At 40.6% G+C, this 26985-nt stretch overlaps 1 protein-coding gene across 2 annotated transcripts in view; it reads left to right on the top strand.

Moving 5' to 3' along the window:
• Nucleotides 1–9273: 9273 nt before the first annotated feature.
• HOMER1 (homer scaffold protein 1) overlaps nucleotides 9274–26985 on the top strand; it is a 152421-nt gene continuing 134709 nt past the window's right edge. Inside the window, exon 1 of one of the 2 annotated variants that reach the window (XM_050947069.1) lies at nucleotides 9274–9308. Coding sequence is in view for 1 of the 2 variants with exons in the window: in XM_050947068.1 (XP_050803025.1) it covers nucleotides 10733–10737 (5 nt within the window). In the remaining variant the exon portion in view is untranslated. Of the gene's footprint in view, nucleotides 9309–9603; nucleotides 10738–26985 lie in introns of those variants that run through there. The other variant, XM_050947068.1, reaches the window with a different exon arrangement.

Here is a 26985-nt window from a genome sequence, read left to right on the forward strand (position 1 = left end):
TCTTTCACTATTCCTATTCTACCAGGGTGATACAGAAGCTAGGAAAGTTCCCCACTGTAGCGGGACCATTCCCCTACTTACACCTACACTGTAAACTGGCCAGCTTAATGGAAAGTTCAAAGACAAAAGCAGATGTTTGCTGGCAAACAGAAGGGAGAAGTGTCTGTATTCTTAACCAGTTCAACACACACCCTACTGCTCTCTTATATGGATCAGTGGGGATAGTTGCATCTCCTCTTCTTTCCTTAACTGGCCCCATTCTCTGCAGTTGATGCCTTTCACTAAATCAACTCTCTCTAGTTACAATTTGTAACAATATTCTCCCATAAGCTGCCTATTATTTGCAAGGTGCTGTTACCTTGTCTTCCCTCTGTTTTCAAGTTTAACCTTTCTTTTTTTTTTTTTTTTTTTTTTTTTTAGTTTTTGTCTGTTAGAAATATTTGAACCCACTTACCTTTCTTTCTATTGTATTCCAGGGGAAAAGAATCCCCATCCCAGACTTCTTACACCAGTAGCTAAGGAGCCAGCCCTCCCTAGGCATACATCCTCTCCAGCACTGCCATTTCTCAACTGTGCCGGAACATCCTGGTATGTCTCCCTGTGTGAGTCAACTCTTGTTTATTCTACGAGCAAATGAGCAGCACATATGAGAGCACCATATAAACGTCTTTCATGGCATACCCCAATTGCATTGCCATTATAGTTTAAGTACAGTTATTCACCTGCACAACAAGACAGGGATCAGGTCCTCATAGTTTTGTTTTCACTTGTACACTAAGACATAAGAGTGTAAGGAATATGTTGTCCTTATCAGCGATGCCATCAATTATTGGAGGAGAGACCTCAGAGGCTTGCATTTATCTGGGCAGATAAAGAGCCTTTCAGGTTACCTTCACAATGCATTTATTTGTAATTTGTAAATTCACAGATGTATTCTGTGAACTTTCTTAGGTGGTTTTTAATTTTTTTTTAAACATTTCAGTGCAAGTATTTTCAAGTACTTTTTTATTTTCTCATTATTGAGCAGAACCTAGTAAGGTCTCTGTACTCTCTCCTTCACTTCCAACCTATTAAGGTCTCAGTCTTGCAGGAATGTAGATACAGATTGTGAAAGTGCAATTCTGAGCTGTTGATGGGACTGCTCAGCATGGTGCTTTATTCATGACACAATAAGGTTAAGTAAACTGAGGGGAGTGGGCGCTGCTGGCTGTTGAGCTGGCAAGAACACTGTGCCCAGTATTTATTAAATAATAAATCCTATTCCCTCAGTGTCAATTTCCCCATACTGGGTCACTTCTTGTGGCAAGACTAATCTGTTTACTCTGTTGTTCCTGCCCTTTCACATATGTAGATGTTATTTTTTATGAGCTATGACCTTATTGTCCTTGCAGGGAACTGATTGCTGGGGAAGACACTGGGTGTATGTTCCTTTATTTTTATGGAAAATGTTGTATTAGATCAGTCCTTTATGTAAAGGGAGCTCAAAAGCTTTAGCGAGAGGTGCCTTACAAATGTATACAATAAAATAATGAAAATGTGCATTTTATCTCTTCCCTGTATAGAATGTAATCAGTTATCAAATATTTGAATTACTTTTGGATTAAAAATGCAAATGTGGAAAATAATAGTATCCTAGCATACGATTAAATAATCTTCCTGTGAGATGCAGGTGGGGAAGAATATGGGTTTGTTTGTTTTTTTTTCCTATGCATGTTTGAAAAACCTTGACAACTGTTATCATAGGTCATTTTCTTGAACCACCTGGGATTGGCTAGCTAGACCATATCCCAGATGTTCAGTTATTATCCTTCTGTTTAGGACAGCAAAGAGTCAATGATTTAGAAAAATTAGAAGAAGGAATGAGAATTTTATTTGCCTGCTTTTGAACATGAAGTAATAAAATATACTATTCTCTCACAAAATAACTAAGACCCCCCAACTCTACGAACACTTATGCACATGCTTAACTTTACTAACATGAGTAGTGGACTACTCATGGCAGTAAAGTTAAGTGTGTGTAACTGTGTGCAGGACCAGGGCCTAACCAGCAGTTGGAGAGGATAAGTGACCATGCAATCCATCTACCTCTCATCACTATTGGTTGAGGACAAAAAAGAATTAGTTGAGGTAAAACTTGGATTATACTATCTGGTTTGGAGGAAACATCATCACTTTTCCCTCTTGTGATTTGATATGGATTTTAAATGGGATTAATTTAATGTTTACCGAAAAAAACCCCTACCACAATTTAAAGTATGTATAATTGCACCATAAATATTGCAAACTAAAAGGCACAGGCAGAAAGTTCTAAGCAAGATGTTTCAAGAGGAGTTCCTTCATAAACATGCTTTTTACCTACACAACAGGATTAGTCTTTAAGACCTCACACAGACCGCTAACTGCTTTCTTGAGAGCATGTCTTGTATAGACTGTAAATCAATATGGAGGTTCAGGGATTGTATCAGCAGATGTTGAGGGATGAATTGGAGCTGGATGAAAAGCAAATCAGGAAATATTTTGAAAAGTTCCTTATGCAAGGAACAGACTGAATCCCCAATTCTTTGTCTAACAAGAAAATATTGGAACCATTATGGAAATACCAGCTGTGGCTAAATAGTTACAGTTAAGTTTATTTTTGCACTTAAAGCAGAGATTCAATGTCTGTAGTATGTATAAAAATACAGTTAACCTCCCCAAAATCACAGCACTTTGAGTACAGAATATGTGTTTTGAGCAGTGACAAATAAATCTGCTAATTTGTTTAGGATTTACGTTAATTTTAAAAGGGGGTCTTTAAGAAATTTAATATAAAAATGCAGGGCTGGAAGGGACCTCAAGAAGTAATCGTGTTCAGTCCTTGGTACTGAGGCAATACCAAGTAAATCTAAACCACTTCTGATAGGTGTTTGTCTAACCCAGGGGTTGGCAACCTTTCAGAAGTGGTGTGCCAAGTCTTCATTTGTTCAGTCTCATTTAAGGTTTTGCGTGCCAGTAATACATTTTTAGAAGGTCTCTTTCTATAAGTCTATAATATATAACTAAACTATTGTTGTATGTAAAGTAAATAAGGTTTTTAAAATGTTTAAGAAGCTTCATTTAAAATTAAATTAAAATGCAGAGCCCCCCAGACCAGTGGCCAGAACCTGGGCAGTGTGAGTGCCACTGAAAATCAGCTCGTGTGCCGCAGGTTGCCTACCCCTGGTCTAACCTGTCTGTAAAAACCTCCAGTAATGGTGTAGGACAGTGATTCTCAAACTTTTGTCTGGCAAACCCTTTCACATAGTAAGCCTCTGAGTGCGACTCCCCTTATAAATTAAAAACACTTTTAAATATATTTAATACCGTTATAAATGCTGGATGCAAAGTGGAGTCTGGGGTGGGGGTTGACAGCTCACGACCCCCCATGTAGTACTTTGTGACCCCCTGAGGGGTCCTGACCCCCAGTTTGAGAACCCCAGGTGTAGGGTAAGTATAAAATTAAAGTTGATTTAAGTTTAATTAAGGAAATATGTGCTGTAAAGAAAGCCCTGACAAGTAAGTAGAAGGAAGTCCTTGAAAATAATATGGCATAAGGCCAGAAGGAATAAAATAAGGAGGCCGTCTGGTGCAAAGAATAACTAATAATAAGGGGAAGTTTGTTTAAAAAAAAAGGGGGGGGGCCTCTGACCAATAGGGATGACTGCAGATGATTTTAAATAAAACAAGAGAATCTATCCTAAAATGAGCCAACATGGCCCTTCCCCAAACCACATACCAGCAATAAAGCCTATGTGAACCCAGGTGCAATGGGAGAACTGTTAGACAGCAAGAAGGAGGGGAGGAAAGGCCTTGGGAAGAAAGGAGATTGTAAATCTTATATGAATTAAGACGGGAAATAAGGGTGAGTTCTTTCCAACTGGTTTTTAGCTGAAATTAGTAAATGGCAATGACATTACTTGTTTGTTAAAGAGAATAAAAAGTAAACTCTTAAAGGGTGTGTTGCTAATACCTGCCTGTCCATGTTGCAGCCAACCAATATGGATCTAAGCACCTATGGGTTTAGCCCATTTGTAAGTATCTTGATCAAATGCTTATAAACGTTTTATAACCTTTTGGCTGTAGTAAATTGCTTATTTTTTAGGTTCTTTAGGCATGTTTAGAACAACTGTATAAATACCATTTGGTCTTTTAATCACAAATTCCTTTATTAAATCCAATTAGTGTTTGGTGGTTTCCCATATTATATAATTAATTCCAATTCCACAACTTCTCTTGGAAGCCTGTTCCAGTGCTAACTATACTTATAGTTAGAAAGTGTTTCCTAATAGTTAACCTAAATCTCCCTTGCTGCAGATTAAGCCCCTTACTTCTTGTCCTATGTTCAGTGGACATGGAAAACAGTTGTTCACCATCCTGTTTATAGCAGCCTTTAACATATTAGAAGACTATTATCAAGACCCCCCTCGGGTTTCTTTTCTGAAAACTAAATATGCCCAATTTTTTTAACCTTTCCTCACAGCTCAGGTTTTCTAAACCTTTTATCATTTTTGTTACTCTCCCCTGGACTCTCTCCAGTTTGTCCACATCTTTCCTCGAGTGTGTTGCCCAGAATTGGGCACAGTACTTCAGCTGAGGCCTAACCAGTGCCAAGTAGAGTGGCACAATTACCTACTGTCTTATATATAATACTTCTATTAATACACTTCAGAATAGTAGCCTATTTTGTAACTGTATCACATTGTTGATTCATTCAATTTGTGATCCACTATAGCCCCCAGAACCTTCTCAGTAGTACTACCACCTCGCCATTTTGTTGATTTGATTTTTTCACTTCCTAAATGAAGCTCTTTGCACTTCTCTCTATTGAATTTAATCTTGCTGACTTCAGTCCAATTATCTAATTTGGCAAGGTTGTTTTGAATTCTAATCCTGTCCTCCAAAGTACTTGTAATTTCTCCCACCTAGTTGTCATCTGCAAATTTTATAAGCATACTTTTCACTCTATTATCTAAGTCATTAATGAAATATTGAATAGTACTGGATCCAAGACTGACCCCTGTGTGAAACCACTACATACACCCATTTAGTTTGACAGTGAACTGTTGGTAAATTAGTCTTTGAGGACAGTCTTTCAATAATTGTGCACCCACCTTATAGTAATTTTATCTAGACCACATTTCCCTAGTTTGCTTATGAGACTGTCCAGCTTAAATTTGGTTTGCCTATTCCCACATGACAATCTGTTTTTGGTAATGTTTGTCCCTGTCCTGTCCTGGACTTGGTTTTGTTTGATATCAGAGCATGCTACTTTGCTCCCACTGGTGTGACCTCACATATATGGTGCATGCAAGGTCATGCCGCATGGAGGACACCATTTTGAAAAGCATGCCACCTTGTTCCCACTGGTGTCATGCATGTGCGGTCACACAGATAGGGGCAGGCCCATGCTTTTCCAGAAGTACTGAGACCTCTGGTATTCTGTAGATGCATCAGTGGCCCCTGTATGAAGGACTGTGTCAAAAGTCTTTCTAAAATGAAGATATATCATATATATGTACTGCTTCTCCCTTATCCACTAGGCTAGTAACCCTGTCAAAGAAGGATATTAGGCTGGTTTGGCATGATTTGTTCTTGACATCCTTGTTAGATGTTCCTTATAATGCTATTATTCTCTAGGTGCTCACAAACTGATTGTTTAATAATTAGTTCCAGTATCTTTCCAGGTGTTGAAGTTAGGTTGACTGGTCTATAATTCCTCTTTGTTCCTGTATTTAAAGGTAAGTACTATGTTTGCCCATCTCTCCTCTGGGACCTTGCCATTCCTCCATGTGTTCTCAAAAATAATCAGTAATGGTTATGGATTGCTTAAGTTACTTCCTTAAGTACCGTAGGATGAATTTCATCAGGCCCTGCCAACTTGAATACATATAGGTCAGTGGTTCTCAACTTTTCAGATTACCTTTCAGTAATCTGATTTGTCTTGTACCCCAAGTTTCACCTCACTTAAAAAGTACTTGCTTACAAAATCAGACGTAAAAATACAAAAAATGTCATAGCACCCTATTACTGAAGAATTGCTTAAGTTCTCATTTTTACCATGTAATTATAAAATAAATCGATTGCAGTATAAATATTGTACTTACATTTCGGTGTAATACTTGAGCCTGTTTTTTCACATGTGAGCCTTTATCGGAGGCCTTATTCCCACCACCTAGTACTGAAGCATATAATTAACCTCTGTGACAGGCAGCCCTGGGCAACTGCCCTGCTTGCCACCCTGTAAGCCTGGCCCAGCACTTGCGACCCCCCCTAAACCTGTCCTGTGACACACACACACACACCCCCGGGGTCACAACCCCCACGTTGAGAAACACTGATCTAGATGAATTGAGTACCCATGGAAAACCTATGTACCCCCAGGGGTACACATACCCCTTGCTGAGAACCACTGATCTAACTCATCTAATTATTCTTTAACCTGTTTTTTCCCCTATTTTGGCTTGTGTTCCTTCCCACCTGTAAATATTGTGTTTTAGTATCTGGTCACGTGAAGTGTTCCTTTTTTGGTCCTGAACTTTCTTAATAGAATAATGCAGCCACAATGACATACTTCACAACATCTGAAGTGGCTAAAGCAGGATGGGTGCTGCCCGCAAGGAGCAGGAGGCCAGAGGGGTTGTCAGGTGCTGCCTACGTGGTCCACTCACTCACATATAGCCTGTCCACCTCGCCATCTCTATTTGTGGAGGGGCTAGACTTGAGTGGTAGTGCAACCCTATGTGCCAGGAGCCAGGACTCAATGCCCAGAATTGAGAGCCAAGCCCAGCCAGCTCTATGGGACAGGACCTGCTTCACCCAGGACAGTTCTGCAAAACCTGGAACTGTTGGGAGGTCTGCTTCAAACTTCCTACATTAAATTAACTGAAACCTTGTGCACAGACTACTTTTGAAGATTTATTTTTCAAATTAATGGCCACCTCCCCCTGTTTTTCATAACTGACCGTTTCTTCAATTGGACATGAAGGGGAGAGCTCATTCAGATCCTGGCTTGCATATAAATATTGCACAAAAACAAGTTAAAAGAACATTACAATGGTTGCAAAAATCAAGCACTCAAAAACTAGGAAAAAACACAATTAAGGTTGCCTGTGTAATCCTAATTCAGCTGCTTTGTGATTATGTATTATGATACAGTTCTTAATTATATATTATTTGTCACACAGGATCCCTGCCTCATTCAATGCACAGAATAGACAATGTTCATTTAATGAGCAGTTATTCAATATTTTGTTTTCTCCTCATTGTTCAGTGTTGTGCCCTATGCTTTATTTACTGCACAGTATTCAAACCTTGTTCAGAATACACTAACTGATTTCCTCATGGGCTTTTCTCTGGCTCTTACCACTACAGTATCTCAGTGTTTCACAAACATTAATTTATATCCTAACACTCCTGTGATACAACAGATTATTATCCCCATTTTACAGGTGGGGAACTGAGACAGAGGAAGATTAAGGTCAAAAGTACTCACAAATATTGAGTGCCTAATCTGGGACCCCCAGACCCTGATTTTTCAGAGTACTTAGTATTACATAGCACTTCATCTGGTCAAAGCATATCTCTCAGTGATTTCAGTTGCAGCTGTGAGTGCTGAGCACATCTGTAAATCAGACCCATGCTCTCAACTGAAGCATCCAGAAAATGATACAGAATGAGACAGCTTCCCAATGTCCCAAGTGGTGGTGGTCTGGAGATGGCTCAGTCTTTCTCTGCTCTCAACCTGCTCACAGCTCTGGTTCTCAGGACACTATGTAGTTGTTCCCCTCTGGATTTCATAGAATATCAGGGTTGGAAGGGACATGAGAGGTCATTTTTCTCAGTGAGGCAGTACCCTATGTACCCCAATGGTATAACTCAAGGCTAATCAGACTTTTACATATAGGCAGACAATTTGAGTGTTTCATGGATATCTCCCCTCCCATTTATGATTGCATACTGTCCCTATGGTAACTAGATTTCTTATATGGGGAAAATATTTAAAGAATTCTTGGGTGTCTAATTATGAGCTGGAAAGCAGACCACAGACTGAGACTCTTTTTGATGTAACTGCCTCAATATTCTAGCTTTGTAAAGGATCAGCTGCCCTTGATCTCTATTTCTGCATTAGAATTTAGAGATTTTAGGTACAAAAATTTGCTGGACCTCCAAAGAATCAGATGCCAGATAAATGATTTTACATTAAACTAGCACCAGTCTCTGATAGAGCCTGGCAATTTCCGGTCTAGTAGCAGCAGCAACATGTTATCTATTTTGGCAATACAGTTGGAGGAGTGGGCCAAAAATAGTAGGATCTGGAAAACTCTAGGTGCTGGCTGTGTCTTTGCAATGCTACTAAGCAGGAGTGCATGAGGATCTAGATTTTTGCAGTAAAACTGGAGAAGGTGCTGAATTTCTGAATTTACCTGGTAGAATGTGGAGGTTTGGGATTTGTAAAAGTAGCTGGATCTAAGGGCTAGATATATATCTTTATGGTGCCAGTGTGCCAATTTGCAACAGGATCAGGATTTTTTTGGTGCAGTGGGAGCTGTTAAATTTTGATAGGATGAACACCAAAAAACCCAAATTGGAATTTAAAATTGGCAGAAAGGCAGGCACTGGATTGGGCTGCAATCCATCAGGTTCTGGATTTTTTTTTATGGTGATGATGTAGATATATACTTATTTTATATTTAGTTTATACATTTTGGGGTTTTAGGCCAAAAATTGCAAAGATCCAGCTATAACTGTTCTCTATCCAGGCTATGGAATTTAAGGCGGTAGAGAGGGAAACCAAAATTTGGCTAGGTCTCAGAGACTCCAAGTTTTTGTAGTGTTTATTCTCTGAGATACATCTGGGTCTGGATTTTTATTTTCTGGGAGGGTAAGAGGGAGCTGGACTTGTTCACTATTTTGATGGTACAGTTTGCGACTTTGGAAACAAGAATCAGCAGACTCCAGATTTCTTCCCATTTTCTGAACACCCGATGTTCTGAGCAGAATCAGTGAGGTGGGCAGAGGAGGTGGGAGATGGATGCGCTAGGACAAGGCACAGCCAGTACTCTCGGGAAGATCACTCACTGAAGTGGGCGGTAGCCGAGATTTCCCTCTACTTCTCCTGTTCCATTCCCTAATATAGAAACGCTTCCGGCGGCGTGGAACACTTTGACATCATCCCCCGCACCCTGATGACGTCAGCGCCGGGAGCTGTGTGTGACGTTGGTGCGTAGGGGAACGCGCTGACGTCTCCTATTTAAAGGTCCCCAAGCGGAGGATGGAGACAGAGCGAGCAGGTGCCGCTGTGGGGAGCGACGGGGCTGCAGAGCACAGGGAGGGAGCGCGCGGCGCAGCCTGCTGGGGACTGTAGGGTGCCCGGCCGCGGGGAGGAGGCGGGGCAAGTGCACAGCCGGGACCGCTAAGTCGCTGCGGTCTTGCGGACAGAACAAGCGCCTCGTCCAGTGCCCGAGGGGTGGGAGAGAGAGACGAGGGGGCCGGGGCAAGCAGCGCCTCTTCCCGGGAGCTAGGCAGGCAAAGAAGGAGCGGAGCGGAGCGGGGGCGGGTGTGAGGGAGGGGGGAGGTGCGCGGGGAGCTGGCGGCGCTGGAGCAGCCGGGTACAGCCCGACATTGAGCTCCCAGCCACGACACTGGGATCTCGCTGCCGTGTGCGGGGCCAGGGAGCGGGAGTCCCGCGCGGCTCCGACCCTTGGTCTGTACCGTGCCCCTGCGGCACAGGGGAGTGGGGGGCGCTGCCGCTCCCCTCCCCCGCTGCCGCTCTCGGTGATTGATCCGCCTCTCCGAGCCCGGAGAAAGATGCTCGCCCGCTCGCTGCAGGATGAGGCGTGACTGAAAGGACCCGTCCCCGCTGGAAGAGGGAGCGGCGCCCCGCGTCTCCACGGCCGGTAGGGGGGCCTCTCTCTGCGGGGGACGTGCCACTGGTGCTCCCCCATAGCTGCTGCTGCCGCCGCTCTCTGGGAGCCTCATGCCAGCGCCGGTGAAACGGCTCGCTCCGCCTCCGCCTGCTGCTCGGGAAAATGAATCGATACCCCCCATCCTGCTGCTGCTGCCGCCGGCGGGGGTGTTAGAGGGAGAGGCGGCGGCCACCGCTGCGCATAACGCCGGCCGCATCCCGCGCTGCACCTGACATACCCCGAGCTCGCGCTGCCCTGGGGCTTTGCTTACCCGAGGGATAAACGCTGCTGCAGGGTCCCTCGCTCCCGTGAGAGGCGAGCGTCTCCCGTTCTCCCCGCGCAAGGAGAGGCTGGCTGGCTGTGGGGAGGAGATTTGCTGTCTGCTGCTACCTCCGAGGCCATCTCCACTGGCAGCGGGCTGGAGATACAGGCGAAAACCGTGCTGCGAGAGGATATGGGAGAAACCCGTCTCGGGCTTCTTCCTTAGGACGCCTCGGCTCCTTCTCCTTCCAAAGAGGATTGTGATTTCTTTGGCTACAACCGCACATGCCTATGGACTCCGATTGTGGGAGGCGCTGACCCGCTAGGGCAGCGCATAAGCCCTGCTAATAGGGGCGCGGGGCCACTTGGATTTCTCTGAAACGCCTGGGATATTCAGTCGGGAAACGTGGTGACCCAGACTCGTGTCAGCATCGCCAAGGGAACGTCGGACCAGAGGGGTAGAGAACCAACAGTGTGGTGGAGAGGCGAGGAAAATCCTCTGGGAATCGTCTATAGAGCAACTTTGGTGCAAGTCTCGATTGGGCATCATGGGGTAAGGATTTCATACTAAGAAATGGACTTGTCAAGAGGAACATAAAAAGGAACTGGGTTTCCAGGTGGTTCACAAGTTATAAGCAAAATACATAGGTCCCACATGAAATGCAGAACAAACGAGCTTTTAAATTCTGTTGTCAATAAGAAAAGGTACAGGAAGTCTGGTATGTAGAAATTTCATTTTAACTTTAGTAGAATGAATGCTTTTGTGGCCATGTGATATAGTCTTTGGTCTCTCAGCACTATGGACTTGGATGGGGCACCAGGAGTTGTATTAAAGGACACTGTTATTTCTATAACAGGTTTCTGCTAACAGGTTGAGTAGGGAACTAGGGAATATTTCAGCAACAAGACATGAAATGATAGCTAGAAAAACATCAAATTGGTGTTTCTGCCCTTTCCAGACTTGGCTACCATCTATTTCATGTTTACATTTTTAATTTTTACTCTGAAAAGTGAATGAAAATGGCATCTCTATACTGAATGATCATTTCCTTGTGTGACTCTAGTCATACCTACTTGCATTGTGACAAACCTCTTGGCTTTGCAGGGCCAGATCAGCTAAGAAAGCGATTTGCATTCTATTATTAATAAATTACATTTAGTAACCTATGCAAATCCACTGAAGATGACAGAGTTGTGTGGGTTTCATTGGTCACAACTTGGTTTGCAGAATTCTCTTTCTGATGCTGACACAGAAGAAGAAGATAACCCAGCTTGACTTTCAGATCCCAGACTGAGAGAAACTTGAAAACTTTCAGTGACATTTTTAGTCACTTTCAGAGTTGAACCATAGTTTAAAGTATAGCTTGTTACATTGACTTAACAGTAGGTACCAGGAAAGGAAACATTTGTTCTAGCTCCTCTTCCAGGTTCCCTACCAAAGATAAATTAGATCTAATGTATAGTTTTCCCAGCTTTTATAGAGTGTTCTCTGTATTGGAAAACCACTGGCCACTAATTATTCTGTGTAAATCAGAACTTGTAAAGTAGAGAGGTGGGGTAAATTTTAAGTCATTTAGGCTATGAAGTGACTTAGCCATTCCAGAAATCTTTTCTCATGGCCAACTGGAATTTTAATAAGTCTTGAAGTCATCCCAAGCAGCACACTTAGTTGGGCAGCCCCTACCAAATATAATGGAAAAATCATATGATCTCTCTCTATCTTTATCTTTATCCTTATTCTTTGCACGGAACATCAGTGGGGGATATTTGACTAATTCACTATACACAGGAAACAGTAGTGTGGATTATAAAGAAAATGTTGTCATATGCACAGAGTAAACCTCAAAAAATCACTTTTTTTCCCCTAACGTTTTGTAATTATACTAACTTTATACAATAGTAAGGCCAGCATTTCAAACAGAAATGTGACTCAAGACAAGTTATGGTTCTTCAGTGTCTCATTCATATATGGTTCTTCAGTGTCTCATTCATTTCACTGGAAAGTGAAAAGTGCATTTCTCCTCAAGGACAGTTAAATGGGCATTTTAAATCTCCTCCAGTTTTTTCAGCAGCTAGTTGCGGGGCTTTAGGTAGTTCTGAATATGTTCTGGTATGTAGTTCTGGAGTAGACTAATCTTATCTAGTGGCATAGGATGAATAGACTGATAACCTTTTAGATCCCAGTGATGCACCTCTCTTGTTCATAGGCTATATGTTATATTCTTGCTTTCTCTCTTCTTTTCCACTCACCCACCAGACAACAACCCAACTCACTTTTCATTTGCAGCAAGCTACATACATAGAAGATGTATTCAAGCAAGCAGTAATGTAGGTAACTCCTTGTGATACAAGTGGCTAAATGATTGTGGGGTCTTCATAGAATATAAATGCTGTATAGACCTTAGTGCAGTTTTAATTCAGGTGTAGGAATTGTTGCTTTTGGAAGTCTTTCAAAATACTACTAAAGTCTGCTCTTAATAGTTTTTCTAAGAACTTGGTTAGTTGATCTTACTCCACATATGAACGGAAAATGTACTTTGTCCTTCACAGAGCACTGAAAAATATGAACATACTTAATGCTACCTGAATATGTGTGTGTGTGTGTACACACACACACACACGAGTTCTGCCCAATACCCATGTTTTCACTGTTCTGTAGTAAAAAGTAATGAGTTCCTGACCCCTTCACAACTTTATCATTTCTGAAAATAAAAGCTAGCCAACATAAACAGAATATTTCACCATTGCGGAGAAATTCAAGTGTGTTTGGTTATTTTTTGTTAATTAACCAGTGCAAATTACCTCTTCTAGTAGAGGAGGTGGAAGTTTCTGTAAATATTTATTACAAATATATAAAATGTGAGGGGCTTTTGGAGTATAGAGAGAGGAGGAGAGACTACAAAAATGGCTTCCCAGAGAGTAGGTCTCTAACTGAGTAATTTCAGCAGCAAATCACTAGCAGATCTTCATCTGAAGAATGACTGTCTTCAGAGAGAGTGCATGCTAGATAATGTAGAGAAATGTATTAACTCAGAAGCTGTACTATTCTCTCTGCAGATTTCCTTGTAAAGGAATGGGTACAATCAGATCAGAAATGCTGATATTAACCATTGCTAAGACTATTGCTGTATAGCCGTGTCTACACTTATCTGTTCCTGACAGGTTTCACAGTGAATGCATGGGTACCATGTTTAGCGAAGATTCAGCTGAATCCACTGTTGAGAATGGGCAATTTTACTAGTGTTGAAAAGCACATAGCATGAAGTATCAGTCCCCTTCATGGGTCTGAAGTCCTTTTTTGTGTTAGAGGGTACTCTGTGATATTTGTGTAGATGCTTTTTCTAATGTAAGATATAGCAACTGTAACACAACAATTTCTAAAGTTATCTCGATCATGGCTTTTTCTTCAAGCTTCTATTCAAAATGAATTCAAGTGGTATGCAAAGTGAATGACTGTAAACTCTTGAAGTTTAATCCTTTAGAGTCAATTTACAAGAGTGCATGGCTACTCTGATAGAAGCAGTGAGGCAGTTGGTAATTCAAACATTTAGGCAGGGTTGCATCTATTTTATCAACATATCTAATACTTAATAGGTGCTGTTTTTCTACACACCTCTCACTCAACCTATGAACATACAAACTGGTACCAGGCCACACCAGTGTTATACCTATTTCAGCGCTTCGTACCAGATGCTTCAGAGATAGACACAAGAAACCGCATATAGACAATTGTGGAGTAAACTGTTCAAAAAAGAAGCTTTCTGTTTTAGTCATATCTAATGTAACTGGATGTTCTTACTGACACTATAAATATTATCCTTCTAAGCTCTTGAATTCATAGCCTCAGCATCTTGTGGCAAATAGCTTAACTATGCACTGTGTAAAGTATTCCTTTTTTCAGTCTTCAGTTTGTTGCATTTCAGTGTCATTGAATGTCCCTTTTGCTTTTGTAATGTAAGAAAAGGTAAATAGAAATGCCTGATCTAGTTTTGTCTGTAACATTCATTAGTTTGTACCTTTTCATTATCCCCACTCTGATTCATCTCACTAAACAGTTCTAATATTCTTGATCTCTCCTTGTATACAAATTTCTATATCTCCAGTCATTCACTCACTGTCTGTTTCCTGAGCGTCTGCAGGGTAATTTCAATCCAAGTCCCATTAGAAGGAATAGTTTACACTACTCATGACTATTACCTTTTATTGTTTAACACAGAATTTCACTTGCAATTTTGCTGCTTGTTGACCTTCTTTGTTTTAACTTAGTGAAGACAGCTTTTCATCTAGAAGGTCTGCCAATTTGTTGTTCACCCCCTTTTTAAAGATAATTGAAAAATATATTTAAATACCAGTTCTGCTATGAAGAACTTGGGCAACAGCTGTTAACTTTGCAAAGTGAAAACTGATCTTGGCTACTCTTGTACTTTCCTGGATAAGATCCTGGTTTATTACACTACCTTTGCCCTGTAATCTTCTTCTTTCATTAGGGTTACCAGTTTTGGCTGGATGTATTTCTGGACTGAAGGTTTCATCATGACATAATCTTTAATTAAAAATGAATCTTTAATTCCTGGAGACTCCAGAACAATTCTGGATGTTTGTCAACTCTTTCTTTCATATGGCTTGGGTAGGTAGCAATGACTACAAATTTATACAGCAGCAGTGAACTGGTGAACATCCTTCAGGCCCCCGGCAAATTATTAATTCCCTTAATAGCCTTTTTGCAGGACTTTGTCAAATATTTATTGAAAATACAAAGAAATTGTTAACCACTTTGCCTTTTATTTACCCTTGCTGAATGATCAAAAAATTACAGTAATTGCTATCTTTGTTTTCTTTTTTTTCTAATGACAGTTATGACACTTGTCAGCCTCCAGTCCTTGGGTGTAGCTGCAGACATTAACACATGTATGTTTTTGCATGCACTAGCACTTGAAAAAATTGCTAGGAGATTGCACAGTCAGGATAGCAAGGCTTTCTCATCAACTAGGGCATGTTGTAGAAAGTAGTATGTGTGTACTTATTCCACAGATACTATTCGCTTAACTGAAACAGAAGTTCCACATGAGTACTTGAAGTAGTGCATGCCAGGGCTCTTTCTAGACACCTGGCAGAATGCATATTTCTAGTTGATTGATTACCCTAATTTTGACTCATCTACATGTGGTCTGAGTCTCAGGCATCTAGCTAACACTCCAATTTTTAGCAAATATATATGTATGGTCTCTTTAAATCTTCTTTAAAAAGTGGATTTTTCTTTAATTGTGTGGGACTCTGTCTCTGAGATAATATACCAAGGGTTTAGCCTCATGGGGGAGGGAGGAGGGAGACCCTGCAGTTAGCGTGGAGTAGCTAATGTGCAATAATTCCCCATGTGAACACTCTTACTGCCTTAGTGCATAGTAGCTTAATGCACTTTGGGAAAAACCCTTAAACAGGCAAGTTGTTACACTTAGGCTATGGCTACACTGCACAGCTTTTAGCAACATGGTTATGTCGCTGCAGCTGTGCCACTAAAAGTCATGCAGCGTAGCAGCTGTAGAGCCGACAAAAAACTTCCACTACCAACAAGCTGCACTTGCGTTGTCGGCAGGACAATGCGCTGTTCACACTGGTGCGTTTTGCGGCAAAACTTTTTGGGGGGGGTGGGAGGTTTAACATCTCTGAAAGACAGAAGTTTTGTCATTCAGTTGCCAATGTAGATGTAGCCTAAGTCTCAGTCAATCCCTCTGCCTCTCTCCCCACCCCAACAGACTCTAGTCTTAAAGGGAAACTTACAATCGATGTTGTAAAATCTACATTGAATTGTGCTGAACCATTTTGTTTGGGCTCACAGCATAGAGATACATGCTAGACAACTTAAATATCCATATGAGGGATTTATAAAACAGAGAAAAGAAATGTCACTTTCACTTTTTTTTCTTTTTTTTAAAGCAATTCAGAGATTGTCTGCCCTTTATATTTCTTCTTCCAGACTATGTTAACTGAGTAGTAAACAATATTTGACAATACTAGAAACCTTCACACACCACAAACGAGACCTTATACTAAACAGCCAGCTAGGATATGATGTCCCCTGTTGGACACTACATCAAATTTAAGATTCTTATCCTGATTTTTTTTTCCAAGCTACCTAATGTGCTGGATTCAGGCTCACTCAAGAACCAGCTTTTCTCATCAGTAGTGGTCTCCTACAGAAGTTGGAAATATTGCTTATAAGTATGAGGGCAGAGCTTTTTGGTAATGCATTCGTGATCTTGAAACTCCCTTACACAAAAGCCGCAGACCTTGGCACTTTCAGGACAAAATAATTTTCATTGCCACTGCTTTTCCACTTAAATACTTTAACACTTAAAAAAATCATACCCTTTCCTCTGGCAGGGGTGGAGTGTAGTAACAAGAACTCTTGTTACAGATGTACCCAGATGTACACCCCAAAGTGTATGTACTAGATGAGTGAGGTATAAATGCCTAGAAAGAGTCCAGTTTGTGTTTGTTCTTAATACTAAATAGTTCATAGACTACTACCTGAGGAAGTAATGTGGTCGGGAACTCCACACACTTAAAGCATGTGTTTTTTATGGCCTTGAAACAGGCATGAGAAGATTAAAACTGTTTTTGCAGCTTTTCAGCACGTAGGCATGGAGTAGATTGGGCTGAAGACCTCTTTCTCTCCCAATCCTGCTCCCTAATAAAACTGGAGCATGTTATAGGTTTGTTAGACACATTAGACCATCCCCCATCTTCCCCCCCCCCCAAAAAAAACTTTTGTATTAATCAACTGTTAGTTTAGAGATAAACACAGTGAAATTGGTATGATCTGCCCCCCAGCATGGATCTGGTTTCATATTGGTATAACTGTAGCTCTAGGGGTCGCACCAATTTATTATTATTATTTTTTTTTTGGTACAGTAGTATAGCTAGATCAGGACGAAAACTGTGCCTAAGGGTGAAATCCTAGCTCTGCTAAAGTCAATAGCAAAACTCCCTGTCACTTCAGTGTGCCCAGGATTTCACCCTTAATATCTCAAGACAAACATGGTGGATACCAGAGGATTATTTGCAAGTGGTTTTATTGTTGGGATGTCTTTCAAATACATAATAAATGAAAACTGTGGCTAAGACTACAGACACTGCTGCATTGCATATCTCATTGTTAACATGTCATTTCAAAATAGATTAGCGGGCTGCTGAGTGTGTCTTTTTATGGCTTGCAAATGATAATGGAATTACCACCGGTTCTTATGAATAGCTTTAATATACAATCCACTTAAAAAAGGATGAAAACAAACCAGCATGACTGCTTAGTGCAATATTAGTCACTTGTATTAGAAGCAGAATGCACCACTACTGGCTAAATGTTATTTATTTATTTATTTATTTATTTATTTATTAAAAAGAACAACTCAAAAGTCATAGGGAAAGTCTACACTGCAATTAAAAACCTATGACTGGCCAGCACCAGCTGACTCAGGCTGTGGGGCTGTTAAATTGCTGTGGAGACGTTTTGGCTCTGGCTGTAGCCTGAGCTCTGGGACCCTCCCACCTTGCAGGGTCCTAGAGCCTGTCTCCAGCCTGAGCCGGAACATCTACATAGCAGTTAAATGGCCCAGCAGCCCAGGTTGAGTATCCCTAGCCTCTATTTGCCAGAAGGTGGGAATGGGTGACAGAGGATGCATCACTTGATAATTACCTGTTCTGTTCATTCACTCTGAAGCACCTGGCATTAGCCACTGTCTGAAGACTGTGTTAGATGGACCTGTAGTCTCACCCAGTATGGCCATGTTTATGCCATCTGTGGGTTTTGGCAGTTTACACACACCCTAAGGAGCCAAGACAACAAGTAATATAAAGGCGAGCACAGAAAGTTACACATTTAAAAAAAAATTCCTTCTTATAATAGTAGGTCCATCAAAAATTATCTGCTTTACCTTTATTCAGCACTGCAACTTAATGTTGAACCTTGTGGCTAATCTTTTTTTTTTTTTTTTAAATCAGAATTGTTTCTTATCTATCTGTGGTACAGTAATGCATAGGGAGAAAAACGTACTGATTTAGTGTTTGTAAAAGTGGATTACAGATATCTGTGTAAAATAACTGTCCAGATCACCTTGGTCAAATATTAATCTTGTAACTATAGCTTCCAATGTATCTCAAATTGTGTATATGTAAAGAAGTTTTGAAATATGTAAGTAGACAGGACAGTTTCTGTTGATCAGATATTATTATTTATTTTATTTAAATCTAAAGGACATGCTCATTTATAGACTTTGTGTTTCATATAATGAAAGATGTGATTGAATTAGCAGCAACTAGTGGAGAATTAGGATGAGACTTGAAGTGAACTGCAAAAGTAAGTGTGCATGCTTCATTATGCATTTCTTTCAAAAATATTTTTTTTCCTTTCTCTCTTACCCTCAAAGATCAAAAATGTCTGGTTCAGATGTTGTTGAAAGAATGAATAAACTTGCAAAACCAACAGACTGAAGCTGTTATTCTTCATGATGCAGCTTGGGTTTCAGACTCCTAGCTCTAGTTTCCAATCCACTATGTGTGGGGGGTTCATTGTCTTGGTGGTAGAGTAAAGGAATAAGTGTTTTTTTTCCTCTTTAACTCTGTGATATGATACTGACATAATCTTTACCTCCGTGAAGGGCACAAACAGAAGAGTGTGTTGACAGAGTTGCCAAGCACCAAAAAAAAAACAAAAAAAAACCAAAACTATACAAATTGGGAAGCTTGGAGTTAAGGCTATAGTGGTAGGTAGGAATGTATCTCTTTATGGACAGATTTCTAATTTGAAAGCATGGTCCTGTAAAAGTCTTCAATTTTGAAGGTTTTCATATAATGTGCCACCATTAATAGGATCTTTACTTCTAAGCAAATATGCCTTTTAAAGGTTGCTCTTGGGACCTTTAATCTGAATTTCCTGGCTTTTAACAAGATTTAAAATCTCTCAAATGTTGATTTCTTACAAATGTCTGTAATATAGTCTCTTTTAGGATTAAATTAAAAAGGATGACTAAGTGCAAAGATCATAAGGGAACCATGTAAGACACCATTAGTCCTCGGACTCTATTCTAAAATTAGAGATAGCAGCATCCTAACGCTTCTAACTTTGCACAGTTTTGGGGTCAGACAAAATTACCAGTGGTAGTGGTAATATTGCAAGTTACTGGTTTCTGGGAAGGAAGAGCATGGAATACATTGCAGTTCCAAGGAATTAAATAACAGGGTTAGAAATCAAACACACACTGCTGGCATGACACTGAAGTGTACTGTGATTGATATCTTTGTTCTGTTGGCAAATATAATGCTGATGACAGCAGTCATTACTACTACAAAAACAATAACACCACTCCAGAAAGACTGTATTCAGGCATCCAGCTGCTCTCATTCCAAGTGCAACTGACTGATGCTTTCACTTGAAAAATCAGGGTAAACCTAGATTTCCTATATCTTTATGCTGGTTGTCACCGACAAGTATGAAGTCAACTAGTTTGCACCTTTTGGGCTTGGCTGGCTTGAAACGATGTCTGGTAGCTAAACAGCTCTGAGAGAAATTGTGATTCAAATTCACAGTTCCTCTCCTGCTTCTTTTCTACCCTCCAACCTCCTCCACCTGCCAAATATGCACAGTTTAATTTACTACCTCATAGAGTAAGTACTGCACCCCACCATGGTGCCTTGCTAGCTCTGGGTTTAGGAGCCAAGGCTGTATCCTCACAAACATTGGCCCTGTTCTCCCCATCTTCTCTGGGCATGAGACATAGGGTTTAATCTAGGAGAGTTTTCTGTGACCATCTGGAGGGCTGGGTTGGTCTCTTATTAGGACAAGTACTCTTTCATGATTCTCTACAAGTACCTTGTTGACAACATAAACCTAAGTATAAGTAGGTCCTCTTGTGTTCCTTGGCTATGGAAATGACCCATTCCCACAAGTTAAATTATTGAATTTAAGGGTTTTAAAAATGCTTCTCATCTGTATGGTTGCAAAGACACTGTGGATGTGACCAGTGTAAGTTAGGGTGAAAAGTCTCAAATCTACATTAGCCTAGAAGTATAGCTCTGAGAAGTGTGAATTCTCATGCAACTCAGTGAGTTCTTAAGTCTGAAAGGTGAAGATTTGATATATTTTTAGCAATGACGTATTCAGCTGAAAAGTCTGTTCCACCATTCCTAGCTGCCAACCATGCAGCCTATGCCTCTCAGGTGCCAAAAGGCTTAGCTCTCCCTTATCCAGCTGTGAAAACCTCCAGTGTTACCCAAGTCTTGTGATGCAGCTAGGAATTGTCAATACAAAAATTATTAGCATATTGAAAACTGAAAATAGTAAGACAATGTAAAATCAATGGCATATACAAAATAAACTGCCTACTGGCTGCTGTCCTGCTTGTAGTATTTTCCTATTCAATTCTTTATAAACTTCCATTTAGCAATATGAAGCTGCTGCAGAATTTCTTGTCATAACTGTATGTATCCTTTTTGTCTCTTATTAGAAACTTGCTGAGTAAAAGAATAGCCACTGGTTTGTGTATACACAAATCAGTGACGGAAACTGAGAAAAAATGGCTGGTAATTGGTGGCTTTTTCACCAGCATTCTAGTTATATAAGTAATTTGGGTCCCTAGCAGTTATTTAGCCTACTGACTTTCAAACAAGGCATTGTACCATCTGTACTTTCATATGAGTTATGGATTTCTAATTTCCAATACCCACTGATGCATACTCTGAATTGTATACAAAACTAACCTATGTTGGTTCAACTTGCTTCAACTTTTTTTTTATTTTCCATTCTTCTCTTTTTAATGTTTCTTCTCTCAAATATTTAACTGGACTACTAACAGTGTCCTTATCACTGTACAAAACATGTCGGTTGATCCTGTCACTGCCACAAAGAATTTTCAACCTTCAAAATCCAGACACAAAATGCATTGGATGACTAGGAGAATGGGTCTTAGTGTAGTAAATGTTGCATATGGGTGTAGAATAGTGCTTTCTGTTTTTAAGTGGTTTAACACTTGATGCTTTATGGAAATATTGAGTTTAAGAAAGGGATTTGAATGAAGAAGGTGATTGCCTTGTTCAGCAGGGCCAGAAAGGACTTTACATGTGATAGCAATATGTATAAACAGTGTCCAGAGATGAATGGGAAATGCAAAGGAAGAGGTGAGGAAGGAGATCTAGGTGGAGAAAAAAATAGGATTTGGAAGAAATAAGCATGGATAGCACATGTAGAATCTTGAAGGACAGTAGGAGAAATCTGAACTTGATAAAGGTAAGACAGTTCATGGATGTTTTCAGTGGAGAGAGTAACTGGGCAGGGGTCAGGAGAATCTATTTTAGGCGTGGTATCTCAGATGGCCTGGAGGAGATTGAGCAAGGAGACCCAAGAGGAGGAAGTTACAGTAGCACAAGTACGAGATTGCCTGTGGCATAGTTGTGTGTTTGGCGTGGAGAGAGGAATGAAGAGTAGCTGAGTAGCCAGCTGGATGCAGGAAGCCAAACCTTCCACCCAGTGTGTTGGTTTTGTTCCAGGAATTTGAAAAAATATGAACATAGCTCTGAGAGTGATCATTTAAAACATTGTCCACAATGTTAAGACCCCCATTTGCAGCCATTTAGCTTTGTAAGAACTCATCCAGTTCAAAACACTCAAGTTATTTAAGTTGCTAAATTAAAAAGTGAGGGTTAAACTGTTACAAACATTTTAACCAATACATCAGTGGATTTCTTAAGGGTTTAGTGTAGAGCTCGAGCATTCAATACCGCTGCAAGGAGACACCTTTGTCTAAGCTTATGGAAGAAAAACCATCAAGTGTCTGTCAGACAAGGTAGATGCAGATACTAATGAGAACATATTGAGCTCTCATCTTTTAAGCCACAAAAGAAAGAATAAACGTCTTATAGGTCAGTTTGTACTCCACTTCTGCTGCTCGTGGCCGTAATAGGTTAATTTTCACTGGCTGGTAGGGAAAGTTGTTAAATCTAACTAGGCCGGCTGGTGTGATAGCAATTTGAAATTAAATATGTACTAACTAGCTCATTTGTCTTTTAAAGAAGAGTGAAGCTGGTGAATGGAAGTGATGAGTATGTTGCATAGCATGGGTTGGACTGGTCAAAGGCCTGAAAAAAGAGTGTAGCTAGTGTGGTGAGAAAAGCACCAAATGCTGTCAAGAAAATTTATTTAAAAGAGCAGTCAGGCATCTGGGTAACACCTATGCTCCAGATCACTAGTAGTGATCATTAGTTATTCTGAAATGAAGTTATTCTGACAGCATGTCTCCACCTGCTGTCCCCTACAACTCCTAATAGTAAATGTTTACCTCTAGAGAGATAAGGTAGGTGAGGTAATTTGTTTTTGTTTTTTTTATTGGACATCTCTTTCACCAACAGGCATTTTCAGGATACACAGAGCTCTTCTCCCGGTTTACCTTTGTCATTTAGGGCATTCAGTATATTCTAAACTTAACAGCATTTGCAAACTTCTGCTTGTACATCACCTTTAAACCTATTTGCAAAATAAATTATTTTCTTTATGCCATTTATTTTGTTTCTAGTAAATGTTGTTCTTCTGTTTAAAAAAACTTCTGTTTTCGAAAATGAAATGTCAGCATGCTTTTGGACTTTGTGAATCTTAAGGAATTGACAATAACAAATCATACGTACACCATATGTGCTAGTTGGTTTTCTAGACTGTCAAAGTACTAACTCTGAAGAGTTTTTTTAAAAAATGAAGTAATTATTTTCTTTAAAGTCAAAGTTACGCAGTTATGTGTTAATTGTACACATTTGCAAAAGACACGTAAATATCTAGGGTGATTGATACTAGAGAGAACTTCAGAAGGACCTAACAGAAATAGGTGTATGGGCAGTATGATGGCAGATGAAATTCGGTGTTGATAAATGTAAAGTTATGCTATCTGAAAGGATTAACTCTACTGGTGTCAAAATTAGCTAAAAAAATATGGGTATAATTGTGGACTTATCAATGAAAATTTATCGTCAGCATGCAGTGGTGTTCAAAATGTAAATCAAATGTGAAGATGCATAATGATTGATAGAAAATAAGTGTTATAATGCCAAGTCAATGGCATGCCTTTGCTTGGGACATTTTGTTCATTACTGGGCATGGTGTCTGAAAAAGGAGACAGAAATAATATGGGTTTTGGAATAGAGAAAGTATATCCTCAAATATAACTCCATTGCTTGCAAGTTTTAAAACTAGGCTGGAATAAATATTTAAAAAGCGTACTCTACAGAACTCTCTTGGCTTGACATTGAGATGGACTGGATGATCTAAGTAGGCTCTTCTCTCTTGATGGCTCTCCCATTATGACCTCAAAGCACCTTCCATTTACTTCTATTGTCAGTAGTCTCAGTGTCATCTTAGACCTCAGACTCTCTCTCTGGCATCTCCAATACCTGAAAATATGCCTGTTGCTACCTCCTCAACAATTCCCATGTATATCACTACCTTGACTCAGCCTGTGATGAAACTTTCTTTCCATATAATCTTCTCCTTTGATTATTACCATTCTTTTCTGTGGCCTCCCTAAATCCTAGCTCTCCACAATGCTACTGCTGTCACGCACTGGAAGACACACGAGCACGTCACTATTTTCAGCAGCTCTCCTGGCTCTTTTTCTTTTCTTTTTTAGGATTCAGTTCTAAATGTTATGAACCTCATCTGACTATTCTCCTTCTCAGTTGTCTGTCTCCTGGCTCCCCTTCTACTCTCCCAGTCTTCCCAATGGTACTGTTTGTGCTACAACCTATACTGCTGCAACTGCTGCCATGTGGTAGAATCCCTCCTTTTTCTACCAGTCATTGATGCACTTACTTTAAATATTACCTGAAAGCATCTCTTCTCACTTACTATACATCTTAATTTCTCTTTTATCTGATAATATCTTTAAAAATGGTTTGAGTCTGTGTAGAAGCTAGGAATAGAACTTGAGAATTCCTGTTTCATAGCCCTCTGCACTCATCACTGAGCCACATCTCTCTGTCTTCTGTGGAATTGAGAGCAGATGCCTGATCAGCATTTTCCCAGATTTTTTACAGAAGGAGGGAGGTGACAGATGACAGACCCAGAGGAGGTACTCGCGGTGCTACTGACACATAAATTTAATGTTAGTTTCATCACCTGCTAAGGATCCACATCGGAAGATCTAGGGTGATGAATCCAGGCGGCCTGGAAACTGGTTAGCTGCTTTTGGGAGACCAGGTGGTGATTATATGCTACTATAAAACTTTATTCTAGAGTGAAGAGGCTGGCTGCATTCCATTAAATTATTTTCACACTCCCAACCAGCTTCTTAACGTTAGTGTTACTGCTTGGCTGTTGCTACAAATCATTTAAACTATTTTTTATTTTTCAGTTCTGAGGATATAGCGACAGATAACTCTTATAGCAGATCTTTACCGTTCTCAGAGTATTGTGGGCATCACAAGGTTGATACACCATTGTTAGGGTCCTACCAAATTCACAGCCATGAAAAACATGTCACGGACCATGAAATCTGGTCTTTTGTGTGCTTTTACCATGTACTATAGAGATTTCATGGGGGAGACCAGTGTTTATCAAATTGGGATCCTGATTTAAGGGGATTGTCATAAGGGGTGTCACAAGGTTATTTTAGGGAGATCGCAATATTGCCACCCTTCTCCACTGCCTTCAGAGCTGGGTGGTCAGAGAGCAGCGGCTGTTGGCCAGGTGCCCAGCTCTGAGGGCAGCACCCAGCCAGCAGCAGCACAGAAGTAAGGGTGGCAATACCATACTATGCCACCCTTACTGCTGCCTTCAGAGCTGGGTGGCGGAGAGTGGTGACTGCTGACTGAGGGCCCAACTCTGAAGGCAGCAGCGCAGAAATAAGCATGGCAGTGCAATACCATACTATACCATCCTTCCTTCTACGCTGGTACTGGCGGTGGCTCTGCCTTCTGACCTGGGCTCCTGCCCTGCAGCCACCTCTCCAGCTGCCCAGTTCTGAAGGCAGCAGCAGTGTAGAAGTAAGGGTAGCAGTACTGCAAGCCCCCCTACAATAACCTTGCGACCTCGTCACCCCCCCCACACAACTCCTTTTTGGGTCAGGGACCATGACTTCCCATAATGTAACAGTCTTTATTATGCAGTATGTTTCCAGACGTAAGGAAAAGGAGTAACTTGCCAGATCAGTGATGGCAGATAGCTCTGGAGTACTACATACAGTGCTTATTAAAAATGAGTGTAATTGATTTGATACTTATTACTGTAAAATGAATTCATTTACTTTTTTTAAAGATGCTCATCCAATGCCCCATGTAGCGTGAAATAGTTATTGGCTGATCTTATAATCTGGATCAGCAATTCCTTTGAAAACTTAGAATGCTTCTAAAGCCTGGAAGAAAATGTGAACTGTTTGGAAATTGATGATGGAGACAGTGGGTATATATCAATTTTAGCCCCTCTTATTATTTGTCACTCTTTAACCATCAACACTGTACACAGTGCTGATGAAGATACTGCCCATGTCTAAGTGAGCTTACAGTCTAAATCGATAGACCTAGAATACATTGTGAGAACCAAAGGAACGTTATCTTTAAACTTTTAACTTTGCAACTGATAATTTTATTAATGTAGGTTAGTGCTTCTGAGCTAAATGAGTCTTTGGAATGGAACTGAAAGAAGACGGGTGCTTAGCACACTGGGATAAGAAGGGAGTTTGATATACATAGCACTGGAAGAATGCACACAGATAAGAGAAAGTAGAGGTGAAGAGGAAAGATGAGGCAGAATTCTTTCATTGGGTGAAGAGAAAAGTGGTAATAAATTAAGGCAGAGATGAGGCAGAGGCTGAGCCTTGACGGCAAGGACAAGCAGTTTAAAGTTGATATGGAAAATGCGTTGAAGGAGAATGACCACAGTCTTAGTGCCAATTTATGAAAACTTATTTTTGCTGCTGAAATATAGCAGATAAATTCCAGGTGACTCTTTCTGACCACACTAGAGCAACAATAAGAAGCTTACTTTGTGTTTATAGATTTTTTTTTTTCAGCTGCTTTTGACTCATTGTTTTGATCAGCACTGTGCATACTGCTGCACCAGTATGGGGTGTCTGAGGGCTTAGTGTGCTTAGCAGAGGAACTGTACTGCAGTACACTTAGTTGTGTGAGGGTCAACAGTTGTATTACAGACTCGTTTTCAGTAGAATCAGGAGTACAGCAGGGATGCATTCTCTCACCTGTGCTCTTTAATGTTCTAATAGACTATCTGATGACAAAGCTGACTGAGGCCAAAGTAGTAAGCCGTGTGAAATCTAAAGATTCATCTTTAGAGGATCTTGGGTATGCGGCTGATACTGCCTTACTGGGAGAGACCATGGACCAACTACAGCTAGTGGTGGAAGAGCTGTGAAAAACTGTAGAATCTATGGGACTTAAGATCAGTAGTGGTAAAGCTATTTGTGCCTCCTATAAAATGGAAATGAATGACCTGCAGATGCTGTCTGTAGATGGTAGTGACATTGATTGGGTGAACAATCCTTGCCTGGGTAGTCGGCTGACAGCCGGATGTTCTATATCTAGAGTCACATATCAGATTGGTCTTGTCAGTAGGATCAAGTCCAATGTGCAGAAAAAGGTATAAGGTACTTTTACAGAAGGGTTATAGAAGTGAGGTTGAAGGTTGTAGAGCACAAGGCCAACCACAGAATGAGGTTGGAGGATGCAATTTTTGAGGGTTTTCAAAAAACAAAATCCTCCCACATTTATGTAACCCACACACCTTCTGGGTATGGTGTTCAGTCCCATCTAGTGG

This window comes from Gopherus flavomarginatus, chromosome 3 (genome assembly GCF_025201925.1).
Source record: "Gopherus flavomarginatus isolate rGopFla2 chromosome 3, rGopFla2.mat.asm, whole genome shotgun sequence".
NCBI classification, from domain to species: Eukaryota; Metazoa; Chordata; order Testudines; family Testudinidae; genus Gopherus; species Gopherus flavomarginatus.